This window comes from Echeneis naucrates, chromosome 11 (assembly GCF_900963305.1).
Source record: "Echeneis naucrates chromosome 11, fEcheNa1.1, whole genome shotgun sequence".
Classification (NCBI taxonomy): domain Eukaryota; kingdom Metazoa; phylum Chordata; class Actinopteri; order Carangiformes; family Echeneidae; genus Echeneis; species Echeneis naucrates.
In genome coordinates this window covers 13,699,670-13,724,017 of record NC_042521.1, presented here as the reverse complement: position 1 = coordinate 13,724,017, position 24,348 = coordinate 13,699,670, and the positions used below count along the sequence as shown (strand labels likewise).

At 40.0% G+C, this 24,348-nt stretch overlaps 3 protein-coding genes across 4 annotated transcripts; all 3 read right to left on the bottom strand.

The window, feature by feature from the left end:
• Nucleotides 1-2,154: 2,154 nt before the first annotated feature.
• smim12 (small integral membrane protein 12) lies at nucleotides 2,155-4,633 on the bottom strand. 2 transcript variants are annotated; one of them, XM_029514527.1, is made up of 2 exons: nucleotides 4,417-4,517; nucleotides 2,155-3,485 (listed from the first exon to the last, which is right to left on the bottom strand). In XM_029514527.1, the coding sequence occupies exon 2, from the start codon at nucleotides 3,457-3,459 to the stop codon at nucleotides 3,184-3,186; it is 276 nt and encodes a 91-aa protein (XP_029370387.1). In that variant the 5' UTR covers nucleotides 3,460-3,485; nucleotides 4,417-4,517; the 3' UTR covers nucleotides 2,155-3,183. The 2 variants fall into 2 exon arrangements, with proteins under 2 accessions (XP_029370387.1, XP_029370386.1); XM_029514526.1 differs by lacking the exon at nucleotides 4,417-4,517 and adding an exon at nucleotides 4,586-4,633 and having other exon boundaries at nucleotides 2,156-3,485.
• Nucleotides 4,634-6,823: 2,190 nt separating this feature from the next.
• On the bottom strand, nucleotides 6,824-11,900 carry pef1 (penta-EF-hand domain containing 1). The gene is made up of 5 exons (XM_029514233.1): nucleotides 11,782-11,900; nucleotides 10,436-10,694; nucleotides 8,945-9,100; nucleotides 8,194-8,337; nucleotides 6,824-8,017 (listed from the first exon to the last, which is right to left on the bottom strand). The coding sequence occupies exons 1-5, from the start codon at nucleotides 11,800-11,802 to the stop codon at nucleotides 7,788-7,790; spliced, it is 810 nt and encodes a 269-aa protein (XP_029370093.1). The 5' UTR covers nucleotides 11,803-11,900; the 3' UTR covers nucleotides 6,824-7,787.
• A 158-nt stretch (nucleotides 11,901-12,058) lies between these two features.
• gjb9b (gap junction protein beta 9b) lies at nucleotides 12,059-16,893 on the bottom strand. Its single transcript, XM_029514657.1, has 3 exons — nucleotides 16,786-16,893; nucleotides 13,637-14,117; nucleotides 12,059-13,179 (listed from the first exon to the last, which is right to left on the bottom strand). The coding sequence occupies exons 2-3, from the start codon at nucleotides 14,024-14,026 to the stop codon at nucleotides 12,754-12,756; spliced, it is 816 nt and encodes a 271-aa protein (XP_029370517.1). The 5' UTR covers nucleotides 14,027-14,117; nucleotides 16,786-16,893; the 3' UTR covers nucleotides 12,059-12,753.
• Nucleotides 16,894-24,348: the final 7,455 nt, after the last annotated feature.

The window sequence follows — 24,348 nt, the reverse complement described above, 5'->3', positions numbered from 1 at the left end:
TATTGTTCCTGCAGCAGAGGGAACACCGTCTCCGGCCTGTCCACTCAGGATGTTGGATTGGACCTCCTTAAAAAAAAGAAAAAGAAAAAGAAAAAAGGAACAGCAAGTATCATCCGCACCCATTATCCCCATCATCCAACAAGAACAATGGATTGGCTCTCGACAGCCACCCCCCTATTTTCTCATGGGCTTCAGAGCCTGGTTCCCACAATGCCGTCCAGTTGTGAGGAACCGGGTCATTGTTAAGACGGCCAACCTGTCCTCCGATTGTTCCCTGGAGGACACACATACCTTTCACACACCCAAACACATCATCCTCCTTGTTACCTTGCCATCTGAGCAATTTTGCTGCAGCCTCACTTCCACATTTCCATCCTCACAACCTTCAAATGGAAACTCTCACCAGCTTGAAGTAATTGCAACACGTACGACCGGGGTCACTAGAGCGAAGCAGGGCATTCCACTGATATCAGACTTATAGAGTGGAGTACAAGCTGATGACCGCCGATAGCACAGCAGCATTTACCATTCTGGTGCCAGAGTAAATCTGGGCCTCATTATCTTTCCTCATTTCACTAGCTGGCAGGGCATCGTAGCAGAACTTCTCCTAGCATTCTGTAAAAGTTACCATTCATTCCAAGAGCTGCTTGTGCAAGGGACAATCATTTTTGCTTCATTATTTACACAGGAAAGGCTGCTGGACTGGAAGGAAAAATGTTGACAAAAGATAGATTTAGGTTCTTTCTTACTATGCAAGTTATCACATGTCCAATGAAAAAGAGCTTTCTAAGTTTTCTTATCCTGCCACGTTTACAAGAACAGTAAATTTTCCACTTTAAATCAATGAAGTCTTTGTTTCCTGACCACATCACTAGCCCTGGCTAAATGTGGATAGAGAAGAATTTTACTGTGCGTAGTGTTAAGAAATTGTGCTTTCATAGGGAGCGCATGCTAGGTCCAGAGAGTAAGAAACTACTTGTGTTGTTTGACTCACCTCCTACTTTTTCTTCCAGCACTATATCATTACAAACAAACACATTGAGTCAAGCAAGAGAAGTCGAAAGGTTCTTGGAGATTGATCATTGCTTTGGTTGGACTTGAATATAAATCTGTGATGTTACTAATGGATTGTGAGTGACACAGGGTAGAACACTGCCCTTAAAAGGGTAAGCAAAGTTTTAGCCTTGTTGTTCTAGTGATGCCTTTATCAAAAGGAATGTTTTCAAGTAATTTATGATCTTTAGTGACACGATGCGTGTCAAAATTTACAGCAGTGCCAGTGACCATCAAAACCAACTGCGATCTGTATGCAAACAGAAATATTTCAGTCACAAAATGATTTTCAGCCTTAATCCCAGCTAAAATGGTGATTTCAGGATAAAATGAGCCCGTTAATTCTCATTCAGGCTATTAGAGTCTTTGCATAACAATATACTCTTACTTGGAAATAAAGGCAAAGTGAGATTAGTAACAACAAAATATTAACAGATATTACCTTATGTGCACATTATGAACATCAGATAGCACAGTTAGGCAAGCAATTTTAACCAAATAATTTAGTTATAATACAACTAGACTTAAGTATTAATTGTAATAAAGATATGTTTTTTAACTGCTGAAAATCCAAAACAAAATTATTTTGCTGTTAATTATATTTTATCCAAGTAGGTTGCTTAGTAGGTAGTTTAATATGAAATTTAGCCAGTAAACAAGACAAGCTTGTGTGTTTTGTGTTCATTTGCTCCACTGAGAACTGCTCCATATGCTTTAAACTGCCCCTTGGGGATAAATAAAGTTTACTGAACTGAAATGAAGACAAAAAAAAATTTTTTATACCCCTGTCTAAAAGAGTCATTTGTATTTGAAACAGACTTGTATGGGCATTAATCTTAAAAAAATAATAAAAAAAACTTGGTCATGAATCAGCTGATGCACTTTCTGGATAAGCTTTGAATAACTCAGCTTTAAAGAAAAACCCAGAGCAGTATCAAAGAATCAATTAACATTAACCAGACATGAACAACAGTTTCAACCCACAACCCGACTGACCTCGCTGAGGTCTTTTCTTCAGGAAATTTTGTGCCACAGGTCAAATTCCAAAAGGTGAATAGATTGTTGATTCCCCCATTTATCATTGCTTTGTCCACGGTGTCCTTCTAAAAGCTGAATCATTACTTCCTTCCTTTGACTTAGATTTTACTTTATGTCCTTGGAGGCAGTACTATTTCATAATGAAGGGGGGATTGATATTTGTTCAGCCCTTCATGTGAAACTATGTTTCTGAAAAACAAGTGTCAGAATGAAACTGCAAGTTTTCTGACTGTTAAATAAAATCTACTCAGGCAGTGCCTGATAATAACAACTGAAGTGAGTCTGACACAACCTTCAACACACAAATACAGATTTCTTGTGTATTAGTATATTTTGCACGGACACACAAAATTAAAACGTTAAATGCGCAAATAAATCCAGACTTTCTAAAATGAAAGTATTGTGTAGATGTTTTAGACAACAGTACTAAACAGTCTAAACTTCCTGAGACCTCCCACACTGCTGGTTTATTTTGTCACATACCATCAGGATACATAAAGTTAAAAAGACCTACAACAAAGACTTGCCGTTCTTCCTCTGCTTCCATGTTCTCAATCAGACAGCCATTCTTTCCTGCCATGAAGAGAACATTAAAGGAGAAAGACTTGCATGTGACAGATATGGAAGTTGGAAATCAAACAACATAATAAAGTCACAGTAAAAGCTGTGTTCGTGTCACAACCAGACTGAAATACAACAGACATTGTTCCTCTTTGTGTGAGGACAAACTGATGACAAAAATCAAACCTTTGTTGTGTGTTGGAAGCCTGAAGGCCTCATGTTTAAGGTGCTAACAGTTATTTGATTTAGTTATTAACGACTGCATGGGCAGGACTGTGCAACCTCAGGTAGGTCAGGTAATCACATACAGTGCACATACAGAGACAGAGAATACATTTTGAATTAGTCCCCTGATTCAAGAAGGTGTCTGATATTACATTGACAAGCTGATCCATTTTGGTGGCCTGGCATGAGGATGTGATGGCTGAATTGGAAAGAAGTGTCTCTGTCTTCTGGTTCACCTTCTTTGTTCCCAGTGCACTATCCTCTTGCTGAAAAAGGGCAAACACGAGTCTCTAAGACCAGCGATGGTTAACTCTTCTCTGGTCGGTTCCTGTTTAAAGCTGCTTTGGGTGTGAACTCCAGCTTCTCTTTCAGGCTAAGCACCTGTGTGCTGTCCATACCCACTTGTTCCTGCAGCTTCCTTTCCTCCCTCAGCTCCATGGTGCTCTTCTCTTCCTCCCTGGGTTTGGGGGTCCCTCTGATGAACCATTCCAGGTGGTAGCCCACTGCTCCGACCACAAAGGCAACAGGAAAGGTAACGTAAGGAGCGTAAGTCCGCATTGCCGTCCACACCACAGGCCACATGACTGCACACTGCTCTGGCTTCGGGGCTTCCATGGGGGCAAAGAGAATAAAGAGTAAGTGGGTTTTCAAGCTTACATTAAATGTGATTAGAGGGAATGTTTTCCACCAATTAAGAAACATTTTCACACCTCAGATTCAACCATTTAAAATGTGATCACCATTTCCTCTCTACTGGTTCCCCCTTGTGGTTCAAATGCAACTGTGACACTGAAATCAAGCTCTCTGTGAACATGTGGCTTAGTTCACTAAGAAGTTTACCAGAACTTTGCCAATTCCAACATAAAATCCACATATTCTGCTGAGACCAGCTGAGTTAAGACTGTTTTGCCTTTTATATAATCTAAGTAAAACTAGCTCAGGCAATGACGATCTCCGAGACAAGTGTGTAGAAGTGTTTTCCTTAAACTGCGGTGGCATCTTTGATGTCTGAAAACCAACTCCAACTCTTTGCTGACTCACTAGCAATCTCGGAGTGAAGAAAGAAAAATGGGATTTGAAATGGGCAAATGTACTGAACTTTTGCAGAAAAATTATTTGTGCATCGTGTCTAGTTCTACCATATTTATAGTCAGTGAAATGATCAGGCCTATCAGTCCCTTCTGTGCCCTTTTCACCTTCAAGGCTCCAGTTAACAACATCAGACTATTTAACAGTTTAACAGGTAGCAGTTTCTTATGTGGATGATTAGAATTTATTTTCTGATGTAAGCCTCACCTCAGAATGTATACATGATCATTTCTATTCACTATTACGCATTTGGAAAAGCTATACTTTAATTCTAATTTACGTTTCTGGAAGTGTCATATGCTCCCGAATAGTAAACCGGTTCTGTAGGATTAATTGGAATGGCTCCTTTCCGTTGAGCCTCTTTGGATTTTATAGTAGATGAGTAGGACAGCTTAAAGGGGTGATTTTTTTCATGGAGTTTGGCGGCGTTGCGTTGGTCTCACTGCTGACCTGACCACGGCTGAAATAAGCCTCAGTGACGAACCGTCTCCGTGTATGAAATTTAAAAGCGAGCAGTCCCACTCCACAGTCTGTCCGGTCCGTCCAGTCCACTCGTAACAACACAACTACTGCCAAATGAATTGTGCATCAAATGTTTATTTCATTAGCCTGCACTCACCTTTACAGTTAGCACGCCGATGCAAGCAGCGTTTCGACGTCACTTCCGCCTGGCGGTCTGAGGACTTCCTGGTCGAGCCTGATTTGCTGATGCGCCGCCTCGGTGTTTCAGCGCCGCCCAGTGACACGAGAGCTGCACTGCTGCGGCATGAGGCGGGCCAACACAGCCACGATCAACAATACTGCCTCTATCACTGCAGGAACTGGCTGTGATCGGGGACAGCATGTTGTTTCATTTTATAAAGGGGAAATCAATAGGTAAATAAAAATGTAGAAGCATATGAACGTTCAAATTGGACACATTCAAATGCGAATCTGAAAATGAAATTGCATTAACAGGCTACAACTGCAATGCAGCATTTGCCAAGTATTCACTTTTTTTTTGTATCGTTTTGACAGCTGAAAAGGAATATTTTTTCCCACAAGATGAATAGCCTAATTTTACATGGATAAATATTTTATTAAGCTACAGAAGTATAAAATACTTTTGTAATAAAACAACCTGAAAAACGTCTGCTTTATGACTATACAACCAAAGGGGAGCTGAAGTCTTCCATAACAAACATATGCACTGAGTCATAAAAAAAACAAAAAAACAAAACACATCCCTGTCTGCGTTCAAACACTCAACTGCATTCTTGCGCAGAAGCCTATCATGAGAGGCTGTCAAGGTGTCAACTGGCAATATAGACTTCTATTAGTTTTCAAGCACAGTCTGCCTTAATATAGACAGAGATACTTTCAGAGGCTTGGTATGCTGTTGAAAAGCACGAACAGGTTCACAAAGGCTTTGCTTTTGTTTACATTTATTGCCTATGGAAGATGCAAAGAAACTTTCTCCGTCAGCCAGTGGGAAACCCTTAAGAGCAGACTTGCATATCTACAGGAGAAACGATTCCACTATAACTTCTGGGTAGCGAAACGGTACGTTTTCTTTGCAAAGATCTGTATGATTGATGACCTTGAGAGTTTTTCATCCAATTATGCCAATGGAGGGCACAACACTGATCTACAGCACCTGTAATACCGCCTGACTTATTGTTCGTCTGTGCAGAAGAAGGGAGTAGAGAAGGTCCACATTTTTTCTGTTACTACTTCCAATGACTGGTGGCATGATTGATTAACAAGAGTCACAGTGGGTGATTATAATTCATGCTTCAAAATGATTCCTCCCTCTGCGCTGTCCATCTTGTAGTTGCCAATACTGGCATTTGATCAGTCCTGTCAGATAAAGTGAAATGTAGTCATTCCCTGCGGGAAAACAACATTTCCAATGCCAGTTCTGCCTTACCACCAACTTTAGCGTTGCCAGGATTATTTTATCAGCCCCTGTTTATTAGTAGCAATGCACTAGCCAAAATTTCGACTTAGTGTAAATAACAAACTGGCACTGACGGAGTGGAGTGTTACTTCCCCCAGGTAGCCCTGTGGGCCCGTAGCCCTGCTCTGTTTGCCCAAGTTAATTATAGATGTCAAGCATGGTCAGTGGTGGAAATTTCCTCATTACACAGGAAATGACAATCAGGACTTAGGTTAAATCCCCATTGAATCAAATAAACCAGGAGGAGGCTGCTTCACGGGTCTCTGTGTGCTGCAACCTTCAAGCATGGTACACTTCTGGCCACACTTGGATGACGTCAAACTGAGTCTTTTGAAAGCAGTCCAGATGCTTTCCCTACTCCAAGTTTAAGCAACATGTCAACATAAGAGGGTCAATGGCAGGGAGAGTATAACTCCAAACATGCTTAAAGATGTGGGACAGCCAACTTTATCTTCAGATTGAAATGGAGGAGAAGATGGATGTGATATGACCAAAAAGGATGCACTAGGGGATTTGACGGATCGTCTGTGATTTGGAACGAGGAGAAGCAGGACTCTCGACACAGACTGTGATCAAGCAGAGTAACAGATGGCGAGGAAAAGAAGTGCCAGATGTGGAAGGGGCAAACAGGCTCCTTTGCTCTTTTGTTCAGCCAATCTGACCAACAAATGGAGAAATGAGTAAATAATTTTTTCCCCCTAGATTATGAATAGTTAGCCATGACTCCTGAATAAGAACAATATAAAATAGAAATTCCTAAATTATATTCTAATGGTTTTAGTATGGCTGCATTTATGCAAAATCATTTCTGTAAATAAAAATTACAAACCACATAAAGTATGTAGCTCCATACATCAAGATTTGTGTAGGGAACTGTGTTTTTAATTGTTGTAAAATTAGACAAATCTACGATCGTGATGTGATACAAAAGTATTTCTTTATTTCTGGCATTGCGTGCAATTTTGGCATGATTGGTGATGACAGAATACAACATATGCCTCAGTGGAGTGTATTATCTGCTTAAGTGTTGGCCCCAGAATCATTGAAGTGAAAATGGTAAACATAGGGAGAACCTTGTTTTTTTTTTTTTTTTCCCACTGCATTGCGTCGTTTTTCTGCGGCTGATACTGGCTTACAGCAGAGCAATTTAGCAAAAAAGTAATAAATACAGTTTTTCTAAACACTCAGAAATCACTTAGCTTTAGAGCTTTAAAAGCAACACCCCAGTGAATGTAAAGATAGGATACATCACGTTTGATAAAGCATGACTTTTCTGGATAATTGCACATTACAACACAAGGAAATAAACAGTGCAATGTGCAAACATTGAGTGAAAATACGTCTGATATGCATATGCACTTAAAATTTTTAAAGTGGAATGTTTTATTGGCACAGGATTATGTTAGTGCTTCACTAAATCCACAAACAAATCATAGACATTTTAATATAACAAATGCATGTCTTCTACTGTGGGAGCAGGGAAATGTGTCATTTGCTGCTATTTACTTTTGCTTTTACTTCCTCTAGTCTGATGTTTCACTAATTCAGTCCTGACAGGAACATGGTTAGTAGGGTTGTTTAGTCCGATACTGTTAACTGTTAACTATCACTGTCTTTAAGGCATCTGCGGTAAGATTGTGGCTCTTCAGAAGAACCTGCAGCACAACTTTAATGTATTAAAGGCTTCATTTGCCTTTGGAGAACTTTACAAGCTACATCTATTTACAGCAACCAGCCATTCAAGAGTGGACAGGCTGTTAGACTGCAGACAAATCAGCCTGTTGGGAACTTGAGGGGGAAGACTGAAAACTGAGCAGAATGACCTGAACATGGAATGATGCTGTGTATCCACAGTGCAAAGGGACTGTCAGTGGCATGAGGCTCACATGAGCCTGGTGATGGCACCAGAGAGGAAATCCTCATAGTTGAGGCGGACGTTGCCCGTCATGCCTGTGTCCCTCTCCCTGAAGACCTGCGTCATGCTCTGGAGCTGGGTACACACCTGGATGAAGCGGTCAAGCTGGATGCCGGGTCGCCCACCTCGAAAGGTGAACCGCTGCACTAATGTCTCAGAGAACTGGGGGCTGAGGTTGTAGCCCATCTGAGCGAGGGCTGAGGAGAGCAGGGGCATGGAGGAATGAGATACAGATTTACTGTTTTGAATTTGAAATACATTACTTATTATATATATATATATATATATATATATATATATTAATTATAATTTGTTTATTTATTTTTCCATAATTATGCTTATCCATCTCAGTGACTTCAATAAACACGGATACCTTGGTGTAGTTCTGTGCCACTGATAGACCCTGAACGGTCTCTGTCATACTGTTGAAACAACGCTCTCCACCGCTGCATGTAGTCCCACAGTGCTGAGAAGCCAAACACATCGATTCGACCTGATCGCGTCTTGTCAAACATGTCTAGCGGAAGACAAAGTACATGCTGTGTTTAGTTAAACAAGAATCTATAGTTTTGTTCGATTATCGTGGCACATTGCTTTGAAACAGCAAAAATGTGTTTTTCTGGTACCTCTCCAGCAAACATGATATCCACCCTCATGGATATACTCATTGTACAATCTAAAAGCAGCACACAGAACTCACTCATTTGTCATTATGGTAATGGTACACATGAGCCACTGGCTTGCAAACACAAATGCAATTTGGGGATACTTGCATCACTGACAAGACAAATGTCATTTTTTAAGCTGGCTCCTAACTTGCCTGTATTCATCCTTATGGAAAAGGAACACATCTTTATTTAGAAGCCTAGGAGATTTTTAGGAGGTGACTGAAAATAAACCAGCCTTTTTTCTTTTTCCTCATTATTCTTATCCACTTGTTTTTCCTCAGTAACCTTCGTTTCGTTTGCAGTAGCCTTTCTGGTCTCTGGAAATATTTTATGTAATTAAGCATTGTGTCATTCTGCAGCAGGAACCACTGTCAACATATTTATAAGCAATTCATCAGCACAGAGCTATGTCACACTCCACTGAGCACTTCATTTTGCGGCAGCTGTACGACTTACTGAGCATCATGAGGCAGGTCTCGTCATTAAAAGCAGACCAGTTGGAGTTGACAAGTGCCTGCTTCAGCTCCTTGAGGTTGATGAAGCCGCTCCGGTCTGTGTCAACGGTGAGAAACCACTGGTATGCCTCTGGGTTGACACCAGGAGGGAGGTTACCTACAGAGAGAACACATACAAGTAATAATAGAATTGGGTAGAGAAGAGCAGGAATGACAGTTTACTTGAGGACTTATTTTTCTTTGTATGCTCTTGCGTCTATCACTGTTTACCTCTCCTGCTTCTTGTTAAATCTGCCAGAGCCAACCAGTTGATTTATTTTCTGTAGTGTTTTGCATCTTTACATTTTCTACAAGTTATTATTATTTCACTGTAGATCTCGGGCTTTGAGGAGCAAGGAGAATGTATGATAATAAGAAATAGTACAAGAAAGAAGAAAAAACTGAAGAATCTGAGAAATTAAGCATCTGTGTCACTTGTTTGGATACAAAATAACTGTTTATTTACTGGGAGATGAAGAAATACACCGTCTGAGAGATTAAGCTGTGCTGAATACATCGAGCAGAAAATTGATCGTAAATAAATAATGCATCTGTGCTCCAAGAAGTCTTTTTGGAAAACACTGGTGTATAATGATTAACACAGTATAGACTCTATATAATTTCAATTTAATCCCTACATCTGCATGCTACTTACCTAATTAATCTGTGAATGAGAACAACCATTTCAATTTTGAAAATAAATAAATAAATAAATACACATATACGCACACACACAAATCTACTGACCTTCAAGTAAATAATATTAACTAATCTCAGAATCAACTCCTCTCCACAGTTGTAGTGATAAATGCTCAGTAATTTAGTTTTTCAGGTGCAATATCAAAGACTAAGAAAAAGTCACCTCAGAAGGAAAATGTAGTGGTGTCTGGGTGAGAGGACGTTACTTGAATACATAAAGGAAAAGAAAGGGGGTGATATAAAGCGTGCAGGACAAGGAGCAGAGTGGGGGGGGGGTTGATTGTCACAGAAGTGAATGGGGAGCGAGAGACAGGTGACACTTGAGGCCAGACCCTGATGGATTTGGTCCCTGTGAGGAGTGATGGCAGTGTAGGCTATTAGGTTCTGACTTCAGCTTAGCTGTTACAGGAAACAGCGCAACCATGCATATATATAAGTACACACACACACACACACACACACAACACTGTCTCTTACTCTGTTTAGCCCTCACTCACTATTACTGGAGTCATCACACCAGCCGCGTAATCCTGCTGAGGGGCAGAAACTGAACCTTGTCTCTACATGACTGTCTGGGAACGCAAGTCATTTTCTATCCATCATCCCACCAGAGAGCAAGGTAGGACAGAAATGAGAGAGAAGAGATGAAGAAGGTGAATAAAACCCTATCTGCAGTCTCCTCACGTTTAGAATATGCTTATCCATCTCCCACTGGAGAACTGTAGATGCTTACACAGCTCCAGTCTTAGCCTACCTGCAGGAGCATGGTGGCCATAATGGCCTCCATGAGGCTGTCCTCCGTGAGGCTGTCCTCCGTAACCCCCATATGGACCACTGGGAGCACCCCCTGGTCCAGGCCCATATTGCCCTCCATGACCTGGGGCCCCATAACCACCATAAGGAGCTCCCGTTTGACCTGCACCTCCATACTGAGCTGAAGGGGGAGGTCTATAGGCACCATGGCCTCCCCCATATGGAGAACCTGGTGGTAGGTTTCCACCTCCTGGATAGCCCTGTGGTGACAAAAGCAAAGTTCAGTAAGACTATATTAGGAAGTAGTAGGAACAAACAGGTCTAGCACCTTAGTATTAACGTGTGGAACCATTACCAGAGATATACAGAAAGACTTTAAGTAGTGCTTTGCTTTTATCTTGTGTGTGTTAGCTAAGAATAATGATAACAGTTGAATTAATCAATCAATTAATTAACCATTTCATTTACTATTCCAGCAAAAGTCAACTACTCTTGAGACCCAATCTCTTGAATACGAAAATCTTGTATTTATTCATTCTTAAGCCCATGTGTTTTTGATATGTAAAATGATTCTATTTAGGCTTTAGGTTGTTGGTTGGGCAAAACAAGGCCTCTAAGTATGATACAATGGTGCTAGTCGGCATTTTCTGCACAATGTTTTTGACATGAAGCTGGCATAACAACTAATGAAAAAATATTCAGCTAATAATAACTAATAATTTTTATGTTGATTAAAAGTAATCAGTAGCTGTAGACCCTGTTACATTGCAATGGCCCTTACAGATGAATGTATCAGTAATAATTATCCAATAAACTGATAACTACCGCTCCATAGAGCAGACTAGACGGGACCTTTCAGAGTACTTTCTCACTTCACATGCCTTTTAGCTGATAAAAACTCATGAGCAACACCTTTTTCAGTGACAAAATTGAAGTTGTGAGCTAACATATTTACACGGAGGTATCGCTACTTCTACACTTTCACTCCGGCAAGGTTTTTGAATACGGCTTCCATCGCATTGAGTGCATATCAACGATGTTTCAGCTAATCGAACAGCGGTTGCATTGGCTTCCAGGTCAAATAAATCGAGACTGTTGTCTACCTGATTTATTCTTGAAAACTAAAATCCCATTTCATAGCAAAACAAGCTAGTGAAAAGCGAAAAACACAGCAGATTGCAACAATTTACCAGCACCCAGCTAGCTAAAGTGTCTAGCTAACTTCACTCTTACTTCTGTGACGGAACTTCTTCCGTTCTTTTAATTAAAATAAGGCGAAACTACTGCTTTTCGACAGTTTATAAGTCATTAAACACAAAAAAAACCTCGGGGGTAGTATCGTCATACCTGACCGTAGTGGAAACTCATGTTTGACTGGCACCTCTTCCTTCAAGAACGCAGCTTGGGAGGCGGATACAGCGGCATCCGCCTAAAGCTAACGATTGGTGCATTTCCGGTTCTGTCAAAACCGCACCGCGTCACCTGCTCCTGATTGGACTGCAGGCGATGACGTCACAACGGAGCACTCTCAACCATGACTGGCTTGTGCATAACTTCATGCGTCATCAGTTAGTGACTCACCGCTCTGTCCGGTATAAATAATTTCTGGCTTCCTTATACTGAGTTTTTTTTTTTTTTTTTTTTTTTTTTTTTTTAAGAGATTAAAAAAAAAGTTGTGATACAATTCTGAAAATAAACCCAAGCACAAGGCGCTGGTGCTTTATGGGACTGATCTTATTGCTTGGCACAAGGATTTATTTTAACTTAGGATATCTTTTACTTCATTAGTCTATGTTCTTATCTTTATTTTAGTATCACAGCATATAAGATATACCTGATATTCACGTAAATCAGTGAAGGCAGGCACCTCTTTGACAGAGCTTTGTATTATGACAATGAATGAAATAAAAAAAAAAAAGCAAAATACAATGAAAAATATTGACACAACATGTAAAAATATATTATCTAGAATCTTTTTAAACAGAGAAGCACATTATTTGTGCTACAACATATTATTGGTATAATTTTTCAGCTGTATTAATTACAGCATACTTTACATATTTAAATCAATACATAAAATATATAGTTATACGTTATATTCATATATTTATATACAATTTTCCGTATTTAGTTTCTTCTATAATCTTTCTATAATCCAGTGTGCATTACTGCAGAAAGTCGTTTAACATGATAATATTTACAAACCACTGTCCCAGAAATCCCTTTATAAATCTCTTTGGCGTTGACCAGCAGATCACCATGCAATATGGCACTTCATCCAGTTTATCAACATAGCTGCTGCCATATTTTAGACCTACGTTATTTCTTCTCAGCTACTTCCTCAGCCTGGATGTTTGCAAGGTTCTGGATAGATATTGTAGGATCCACTCTCATTGGTGATTTGGCCCTGATCCTTGATCTGGGTGCTGCTAGTGGTGCCATCTCATGAGTCTCTGCGAATACCCTCCTATCGGCATCAATTTTCTTCTTAAGAAGTTTTTTGATGCGTTTGCAGATGAGGTAAATCATCTCACAGATACACATCAAGATGCAGATGGCAGAAGATACCACCATGAAGAGGGTGAAGATCTTCTTCTCCGTGGGACGGGATATGTAGCAGTCCACTGTATTGGGGCATGGCGCCAGGGTGCACTTGTAAAGGCGGGGCAGATCATAACCTTCATATACATGATAGAGGATGTAGAGGAAGCCGGCATCGAAGCTTGCCTTAAAAATAAGACTCACCTGTGGGACGATAAATAAAAGGATAAAGCAGGAGAAGATAAAGTTTTTCTGAGTTGAAAAGAAAGAACAAAAAATCAGACAGTCTATCAAACAACATTGAAGTAATTAAGTAATTTCTGAGGAATGAAGTTTTTTTTTCACCCAATATTGAATTGAAAAGAAAGAAAATCAGCGATTGCAACATTATAATTTGGACACCAAGAGTCCATTTTTAAGGGATGTTAAAACCTGTAGGTGTTTGGGCCAAAGCTGCAAAAGAAACCTGTCAAAGCTGTTTTTCTTTTGATGAGAACAAAACAAATAACATTTGAATACATAAGCGGCCTCTCCACTCTCTGAACATAGCCACTCATCCATGGCAATTATTTTATTAATTAATTACTTCTCTAAGAATGCCTAATGTCTGGTCATGGCCCACGTACTGTTTGATCTGTTTTTTCTGTGTGTGTCCTCTTACCAAGTATGTCCACCAAAGCCCCCCACGTTTTTTTCCAGGGTTGGCGTAGAGGTGGGCTCCCTTGTGTGACGCAGTGTACTGCATGTCCTTCTTCTCCCGATACTTGACATGCCCCACCACCATCAGTGATGGACAGGTGACAAAGATGAGCTGCAGGGCCCACAGGCGGATGTGGGAAATGGGGAAGATGTGGTCATAGCACACGTTGTTGCATCCCGGTTGGGCCGTGTTGCAGACAAAGTCCTTGCTGTCATCACCCCACACCCGCTGGGCAGCCACCACGAACACCATCACCCTGAAGACGAACACCATGGACAGCCAGACTCGGCCAAATACGGTGGAGTATTTGTTGACGCCACTGAGGAGTGCCTCTAGTGCAGACCAGTTCATGACTGCTGCCCAAGAGGTGCACGTAGGAGAAAGAGAGGCTGAGGCCAATAAAAGCACCCTTCAGGTGGGATGAAGTTGTTGACAATATGACCTCAAACAAAAAGTTTAAAAGTACATTAGAAACAGTGTCAGGCACATCTCCCAATTCATTCCTTAAATGACACTGCATGATTTTTGTATATTTCCTTTTTTGCAATCCTCTAGAACACTCTTATAATGTAGCAGCTCAGATATCATTAATTTATTTCCACATTGTCTGGTAAATGTCCATGCATATCCAAATGTGTAATTTATAAATAAAGCTCTCTGTTATAAATCTGTAGTCCTGAAAACTCAGCCAATGGCAACACAGTGATATTACAGTAATATTTTCAGATGTGACTAAGCTCTACTAGAGGCCCAGGATACATTATGCAACTTTTTTCACTTGAAATGAAATCTAATATGTAAAATAAAATATATACAGTCAGTAGCATTGCCATTTTACATTTCCAAAATAAGTTGTTTTATAATTGAGTAAAAACAATGTTTCATAAACATAATTTGATAAATTTTACATGGAGATTGCTACATTTACAGGTGTGTAAACATATCTTTTATTATTGTATTTCTATCACCAAGACCATCATAATAGAATTACATTGTGTCTTTTACATTGTATTACTACAAAGGTGAACAAATAGCTAAAACAAAAACGCAGTGTAACAACCAGTTTTAAAAAGGAGGATTACCTCTGACTTCACAACCAGACTCCATCCTCACCAACCTGTTCCCTGTCATACCAGATTTTTATATGCACAATACTTTGAATATTGGCTAGTTGTCCATCTAGGAGTGAGTCATAAGGGGAGCCTCCCTTCACTGAAAGAGCAACCAAGTACTCACAAATCAGCTTCTGCTTACAGTCTCATCATTTACAGACTTATAGGAGGGAGTTGTGATGCTCTGCCATTTTTATCTCTCACTTAGGGTTTACAGTGTAATGAGGTGGTGGTTGCATGTCACCGTCTGGATTTACGTGTGTTACAGAATTACTGAGCTCTGAAATCTAAGACTTTGGCAGATATTGGTTGGGATGCGAAGTTTGGAGCGACAGGTGTGACTGTTGAGAGAGCTATGCAAACATCTTCTTTCTTCTTCAAGTGTAGCCACAAGGAGGGTGTCTTCTTGAGGATTTCTTTCTTTCAAACAACAGAGAGGAAAAAATTCTTCTCTTCAGCATTTATATCTCATTCTTACGAATGCTTTGGGCCTGAAAGGGAACAAGTTGGATAACAGCCGCACTGTCCACTGTTCCATTTCAATTCAGCCTTGTCTAATCCCAAATATTCCAATTCAGAAACACTTTCCTTCAGCATTTTTGCGTCACTGGAGACATATTGAGCTGTCAAATCAGTAACTATTTTCTCTCTCATCCAGCAGTTGTGACGATTAAATTACGCAGCATGAAAAGACTTGACTCAATCAATGCCTTCTGAAGCACAACCCTTGCTACTGAAAGCCTCTGACACTTCCAGTCATGGCTGATTTTACCTACACTTTATCTCGCCTTCCGAGTGGGTAGCACAACTAGTAGTATTAATCTTAAAATTCACCTCAGCCAGTGTGCTTTGATACTGCATCGGTTTCTCCACCTTGAGGAAGAACTATATAATAAAATCCTATTTTGAATCCTGAGGGTATTTTTCTCCCCCCAATAGTACAAAAAATAAGCCCATGAATTACACAAAGAAATGCATATTAAGATGATTTGCTTTTCCACAAACATACAGAGCGAAATAATAATTTTTTTCTCCCTCAATGTCATACAAATTACAAACACATATGGAAAACCTGAGGTGACATTCATCCCAGACAGGAAAGTAACCCTCACAGTGAATACACTGTCTCAGGCTGATGGCCAAGTTGGACCACAATTTGTTGTTGTATTTGCTGTAGAGTGCTATGCTGCCTTCCCTGCTACCCAACCTTTTTGTGACACGGTAGTCTTTCTCTTTGTTGTGACAGAAAAGATCTATCACACATTCTTAGCTGATTAAAGACTGGTTATGTAATGCATTTGATTCCAATATAGCTTGGCGTGCCACTCTTGGAAAATATCACTTTAAGCTTGTGTATAATTACAGATCGCCTCTGTGCCTACAGCTTTATCTAGCGCCTTCTACATGCAACCACCACATCTGACACAATGATAGAGCCTTGACTGTGACTCACTCTACAGGCTGAGCTAGTTGCAAATACTTCTCTATCCACTGAGACTACATTGTTTGTATCAGTCAGTTCTCCTCTTGAACAAGGTGGGGTTGAAGTTCCCTTGCCTGTGACTATTTTTTCTCCCTCTAGCTCTCCTTCTCCCCCCTCTACTTTGATTTCTTTCTGCCATTTGCACATCTTTTCGTTGAACATTCAACTTTCCTTCCATTTTTTTCAAGGTAACACACATCCGCCAGAGGGGTAAAGCACAAGCGATGCGTGCGTGGTTTTATTTGCATTGCCTCAAGTTATCTTTACAAATCATGTGCCTTTGTATGTGCAGGCCTGAGCTCTTCCCTTGACATGTAAGCTCCTGCCTGGCTGTGTGATAGAAAAAGGAACAGAATGAACAATGTTCTTACCCTTTTACTTTGTCATTCTATTTTTCTCCGCTATCTTTTGTCCTCTTAGCTCCCTCGAGTTTTAATTTGAAATTAAAATGAAATCCATTTACATTACATCTATTTTATTGATCCAACAGTTCTGATAAACAGACAGCACCTTACCTGTGGGAATAAGTGTAAAGGAGATGTTTCCTGATTGGCAAGTGAGTGTGTCCCAACAGGCCCTGTGACTTGTGGCCTCACCTGTGACAACTGACTCTGAGGTGTGGATAGACTGAAACAGTTCAAGAGTGGAGGGTGGGCGGAGCTCGACATTTCCAACCTTGAATAGTCATTTGTGAGCATACCTGCAGGTATGATCACCTGCAGGTACGCTCAGGGCATTTCAAGGCAGGGACGAAAGATAGCACTGGAAACAAAACATGACAACTGGATGTGGGAATGGAAAATACAGCAACAGTGACAGTTAAACCAAAAGCATTTACACGAACAGGCAAGGTCATCCCTCCTGTATAACTGTACCTGCATAAGAGGAAAACAGGGGATTTCACGTTCCAAGTCTTAGTCATCACAAGTAACAGAAAACACAGGGGAAATTTCACTATTGAAATTGTGTGTTTACTGATGGCAGTAAACACATATCAAAGAAAAACACACCCAAAGTTCCCCAATGACATTATATTCAAATCCCCAAATTGTCAGTCCCGTATAACATTCCCTCTCTATTCATTTGCACACACAACATAATCAAAATTAACATTCACACCACAGCCAGTCCCTGTAGGAAATGGTATAATAGCTGTATCTTCGTGGCAAAAACATTCCACGGGAAGGAGGGATTTCTCTAAATAGCTCTGGACCCCTTGTTTTGCTTTTATGATTTGTTTGTTTGATTCTCTCTTCAGAGAATTTATTTGCACTCAGTTGAAAATAGTCACATAGCAGCTATTTGGCTATTTATCCCCGTATGGACTGCCCAATGGCTCCCTAAATACCTTGGTTTTTGCAGCACTGAAAAATCAGTAAAAACAGCGTGACTTATTAAACACTATAGCAAGAAGGCTTTAGGAGGCCAGGTGAGGTAATATAAAGAGTAACAATTTCGCCCTTTCTCCAAACTGAAGTACTTGATTGCGTCCAAGAGACTTGGGTTCGATTTCTATTTCAAGTCAAATCAAATCAACTATTACTTTACTTGACTTCCACTTTAGTAAGATCAAAACCAAAAAAACTCACTTATATGAAAGAGTGGATGATGGTTGAGGATAAAATGGATTCTTTCAAAACACTGTCTTTAGTTTCAATATGATGACACACCTCACAACACACGCCATGAACTTAAAGCAAACAGACCAACCAATGTAAGCAAAAGCTCATTTAGAACTCCTATGGTAAAGCACTGAAGTCTTTTACAAGGAGGAACAAAAAAGCATATTAAAATTGTTTGAGTACTCTGTTAATTTAGGGTGTGTCACATTAACCCCAGTTCTCTGAAAACTACCAAGCAGGTTTTGCAATGTGGTTACTGTTTGTACACAATACTGTACCTGAAAAGCCTTTTTAAAAGAATGCAGTCTGCTCAAGGCTGGTGAGACCAGGGAGAGGGAGAGAGTGATAGAGAGCGCGAGTGAGAGGTTAATGCTTCTCTGCAATGTTATGCCCCCGACTGGCCTCTAGAGTATGCTGACGCTCCATGGTTTAATTATTTTTTTTTTTTTTTTTCTGGGGAGGTGGGCAAGGGTGAGAAAGAGAGAGGGCAAAGAAATGTTAAGTCGACAGGAAGACAGAGGATCCCCTCTATCACATTAAAAATGAGCAGCCACATAATTTTTGAGGAAGACAAAAAAGAGGCAGCAATCAAGATAAAGCCAACTTTGGGTGTCAGTGGTGGTTGTATTGTCCAGAAACAAGCTATTCACAATTATGTAGAAGCACCAACCAAGACATTTAACATTTTAAGCTGCAGCATCCTTTTGGCTGAACTAATGGAATGATTGTTTGATATATCGGTGTTACAGCTCTGTGCTGACCTGAGGGTCTTCATTAAGGCTTTTTCTTCACATGGCCACCCTTTTCAGCACAAGGTGCTTGCACATACCATACACACAACCACATAATCATATTTTGCCGTATTTCCTTGAACTCACAGTTTATTAGTGGCCTTCATGTGTTCAGAGTGTCCAGTCTCGGTAGAGGCAATCCCTTGGGGTCTCAACCTCACCGTTTCAACCCGGCGCTACTTGACAATACCTACACAGTCAGAGAAAGCCTCTTCAACCGATACTGGCTCTGCTCAAAATGAGGTGGGAACATTAACTGCCCTCATCGATTAAGCGTTAACTAAATTGAAAATGTGAAGGTGCTTTCTTATTCATAGCTGGTCACAGCTGTGCCATTTCCTTTTCTATCCATGGCATTTTAGTTTGTTGATTCCACCCCCATCCACCTTATTTTTTTTTTGCAAATTAGCAAAATTGTGTGATTATTGTGTAGATTTTTCATCAGGAAGTGAAGCCAGCTACTCACTTACTACCGTTTTCAGGTCAGATCTTCGTACCTGGGATTCTGCGTTTGCAGAAGACTGCTTTTATTATGTTTTTATTACCTTATGCAACATATAAATTAAAGTTCCCAGTGACTCGAATACAACAAGTCCTGCATTGCAGTGTACAGATTCATATGGCTAAACCATCCAATGAAGAGGAAGAAAACCTGGTGGGCTTACATGAGCCCCGACATTTCTGTTGTATATGCCTCCACTCGCCCATGCTTTCTACTTAATGCAGTGCAAAATATGAGAGGTATATGCTTTTTGCATTTCTGTTTATGTGGTGGGAGGAAGAAGACATCTGGCTGGATCACTCTTGACCTAAATGAACTCTGAAATAACAAAATCAGCCCCCACACACTGTTATTACTTAAAATATACCCAATGGATATGTTTTAGTGGAGCGATATCCTTTGAGTTATTGCTAAAGATAATAATAATGACAAAAAAATAAAAATAAAAAAATAAAATAAATCTGAAAGTTCTGGAGGCAAAGTGTAGATTTTTGCCTGAAAGGTTGTGTGATTCAGATCCTTCTTTATTAACGGATATCTGAAATAGACTGAAAGGTACATAAATCATGTGAGTCATCCAGGCAGACTTAATGGCAACAATTGAAGAAAGGCCTGTCTAATAATGTAAGTTCAGGAGGGTTCAGAGGCCCTGAAGAATGAAAAGCATCTCGGGCAGGTAGGGGACTATATCACTGCATGTTCTGTTCCTAAACACCCCAGTAGAAAACATTTTAGGGAAAAGAAAGTGAAAAAGTGAACTTTCTACAAACTCCTCATGCAAGTGCAGACGTTGTGGAAACAAGAGAATTGAGCCACTGGATCAACAGCCCCCCACCCCCCCCACACACACACACACACACCCGCATGTCTCCTGGAAAGCACCATTTAGCCGAATGTCTTCAAATGGTGGATTACACCTCAACACCCTGGACAGTCTGCTGGCAATCCCTGGTGGAGTTCGCTTGCCTCTGTCTTTTTTATGGCAGCACCCCCAAGAGAGCAATGCTGAAGCCAAGTGAGTGGCAAAACCCCTTCAGAAATATATGAAATAAAGCCAAGTGACAAGTTAAGTATTTGCAACACAAAAAATAAGAAATATTCTTCACAAGAAGAAGGAGATTCGTTCTCTCCTACACAAAACTGTCACTATGAATTTAAAACCGACTTACACTGATGTGGAAAAATGCTACATAGATTTTCACTTGTCAAATCAAAACTGCGTTTCACCTCAAATATCCAAGCGATCTTGCATCCATCCATGCTGACACAGCCAGCCTGTCCAGTCCCATGCTTTGTCTCTCTGATCATCCTCCACAACCCCCTACCCCACCCCCCAACCCTACCCCACCCTGCCACCCATGCATTTACCAGAGACCTGTCCCATTACTGTCGCTCCCCAGGGTCATTCCCTAGTGTGTCAAAGCTGGTGACACCGAGCCAGTCACACCCCCAGCCCCACAACCCACTCTGCCCCGCGCCCCTCACTGTATGTTGTGACAGCTCACTGTCTCTTCCGCCACTGTGCATGAAGTCAAGATGCCCCCTCGAGGAGGTCATCACCATCGTCATCATCCCTCATGCTCTCCGTCTTTCTCCGTCCATTAGACCTACTCCATCAGCCACTAGCCTGTGCAAAGAAAGCTTTGTCAAAGTCGTCTGGGTGATTTTCGAGAAAAAAATAAGACAATCTGCGAGTTGATTTATGCTTTACAGCCATTGATTGTAGCCAATCAAATAACCATTAATTATACTTAATGTGTTTTACACAAAATGCAGGAAATGAGCCATGGGATATCAGGGTCACTTGGATCCTACACTTACAGTGACTAAACTTGTCAAATGGAAGTGCATTTGACTATTTTTTTCAATAGACAGACATTCTCAAAAAGGCTCTCAACAACAGCCAGGTTTTCGTTTAAAGCATGTGTAACATGCTGTTCCAAAATACTGAATTTATTTGTTGGCATCCTCTGCTGTTGAAATGGGTTTCCTGCGCATAGCAAGTGATGAAGTATATGCATGAGGAAGGGTGTAAACTGTGAGAGTGACGTGGATATGAATAAAATAGTGTTGATTCTTCAATTGTATTTTCTGCATATGGTATATTTATTTAGATATGTTCATATTTGTTATATGTTTATCTGTATAGAATAAATGTATTCACAAACTGAGGAATAGTTAAAAAAGTGTTTACCTCTTCCTACTCCTTTTTCGAGCATATGGAGCATTTTTTTTTTCATCTTTTTTGCTTTTGTTCTCTTTTGATTGTTGTTCTATAGTCACCTCGTTCATTTGTATGTATAAATTGTGACATTTTCTTGTATATGCTCAAAATAAATTCTTTCAATTATTCAATCATTCATGATGATCAACTTCAGCCGTTGTTGCATTTACATTGTGAGAGATGTTGATAGAGTAACAGCAGGAGATTTGAAGTTGCAGTTAGTTTATATTGGACTTATATTGGACAAGATGGAGTGGGGCCGGCTGGTCAGCGTGCTAACTTCAAGGCAAACAGTGGCTCTGTGGCAATAGAAGAACTTACTACTTCAAGGCATTAATCGGCTCACTGTTATCACTAGTATCGAAACTATCCCCGAGTTCTGTTAGAATTAAAACATAAAAAAACGCATGTCTGTAATTTTGTACTTTGTTACCAGAGTTCATACCACCCTTTAAGATACAAATACCACTGATGCTTTTCTGTGCAAAATTTTCTAATGGTTCATTTAAGTAAGTGTTTGATTTCAGATTTCCCCTGAGGTAGATTTAGGTTTGCTCAAATGGGCCTCAGTGGAATGAATCACTGAAACTCAAATGTTTTGGGCCTCTACAACTTAAGCTGGACTGCTGTCACCTGTCATTACGAAACACAATTCTTATATATTAACATCTGTTCAATGACGCAAGTTATAGATGAGATCTTTGGTGTCACATGTTATTTATTGTCTTTGAGTAGGTCAGAAATTGCTATTCCAGAGAGCAAACACTCCCTTTTGTATGTGGGCCAGCCAGTGATTGGGGTGTTTGAGGGAGCAGTGAACTGCATGTCAAACTACACTACATTGTTTTGTTTACTGGAGGAGAAAATGTGCCTTTTTTATGATTAAGCTGTCTGTGATGTCTATTGTCTTTTAATAATTGGAGGATTATTAATTAGAGGAACACAGTATAATTGTTGACCCTTTCACTGTAGGTTCTCCAAATTGTTTTTCTAATTCATATTTCTGGTGTATGAAAAAATGAATTACACATTTCACTTGAACATGTATCATTATGTAACCCCCTCTTATTATGAATAATGTATGATTATATTCAGACATTACCTTCAATTATCTTACCAATTGAGGGGTGGATTTAGTCTGCACCTGCATAATAATGCCGCATGATGCCTAGTGATGAGACTGCTTGCACAGCAAGTGGGATTGTGGGTAAATGTCATGTAGATTGGTTGTCACTCTTTTGTGGGTTCTCCCTTCACTCTGTGGACAAGACAAACTACATTTATTTACAAATTATTGGATTTGCAGATTTTTCCAATCCATACACTAAATCCAATACACTAAAACTAAAACTGGTTCCTCAGCTGACCAACGAACAGACCAACGTTGTCCAGAAAATTGGGGAAGTAAATGAAAGAAAAAACAGTCAAGCAAATGTTTCTTTAAAGAATGAACTTTGACATAACTACAATAACTAACACATTACATGACTAACAGCTGTGCTTCTGCTTTTGCTTTTACTTTCATTTTAAGACAATCTATTTTTGAAACTTCCCTCAACATATCTGTTCGCCTGATTGAGAGTAAATCCAAAAATAGATCTGAAATTGTAACAAAATAATATTGTCCTTATACTGCATGGGATGCAAATTTGGAACTGGCAGTAGTCTAATAATCATTTTCTGACTGTAATCTGTGAGGATGGCTTTTCCTAAATAAATAAATATTTTTAATTGGCTTTTTGGAAGGAATTCTAATCAAGCATTGTGCCCAAAGTCCAGTGTGTATCTCAACAGACTCCTGTTTAGCGTTTAAAATATCCTGAGCTTTTTTTCTTAACAGCCTCATTGAAGGCAGTTTGAAGATTTTATTGCTGCTATCTGAAAGCTCTTCAAATTTCAAAATACCCCATTGTTCTCTCTCAGTATCTAAGAAATGGATACCACTTGAAAAATGACTTGATCATAATGACACAGCAAAGAAGCAGAGGTGGTTAATAACTTAACTTCTGTTCTGCTGCGTCTTTTATAAAGAGAATAAAACAAGGAAAAGTAAAACTATTCTGGCTGTGGTTTTCACGCGGACATACACACTCTTCTGTCAGTCAGAGCAATGCTTTCTAATTATCATGGCAATTGGAATGACATGCTCAGTGGAGTTAGGTGATTATACCGTCGACAAAAAAATTGTACTACTAATGGTGTGTGTGATTTTGTGAGATAGTGTAGCGTGGTGTGAAAGTTAAACTCATTGATGAGGGTCAAGAGCAGCTGTGGCGAATTGGCAGAGATGCATGTGATGAAGGAGAAAATTTCTGTTTCCAATCACACCCGGCCCTCATATGCAGAGAAAACTATATTCGTGATCCACGTTCATGGGGACTTGCAGAGACACAGAACATTCTGCTTGACTCACTGCCTGTTCAGAGGACCATTTAACATGTCAGCAATTTGAGTCATGAGATTGACCTTTTCTGTTTCCAACAAGATGAATGGATCCAAAACGAGTAAGCCTGTTATGTTAATGTCGGGCTTCTCTTTTCTCTTTCTCTTTCTCTTTCTTGTTCTCTTTCTCTTTCTCTTTTCTTGAAATGTCTGTTAATTCCACCAGCATGGTTGATATCATACAAATGATGCTGAGTTGGACCTGGGTTCTTTGTTGGCAGTTATGGGACTTGGACAGCAACACATTCCTAAACGTTTTTGGCCTCATAAAGTGAGCTTAATACCCCAAATGTGAAATGAAGGAAACCTTTAAGCTTTACTTCTGAATGAATGCCGGTGACATAGAAGATTGGATGAATTCAGCAATAAATTGCTCAAACATTGCAATGACTTTGGGGCTAATGAGCTGCCACTCTCCTCGTCTTTTTACAGTCTCTCTCTCTGTCTCCTTTTTCTTCTTAACCTGGCTTTTTTTAATGATTCCAGCTATGAGCCTT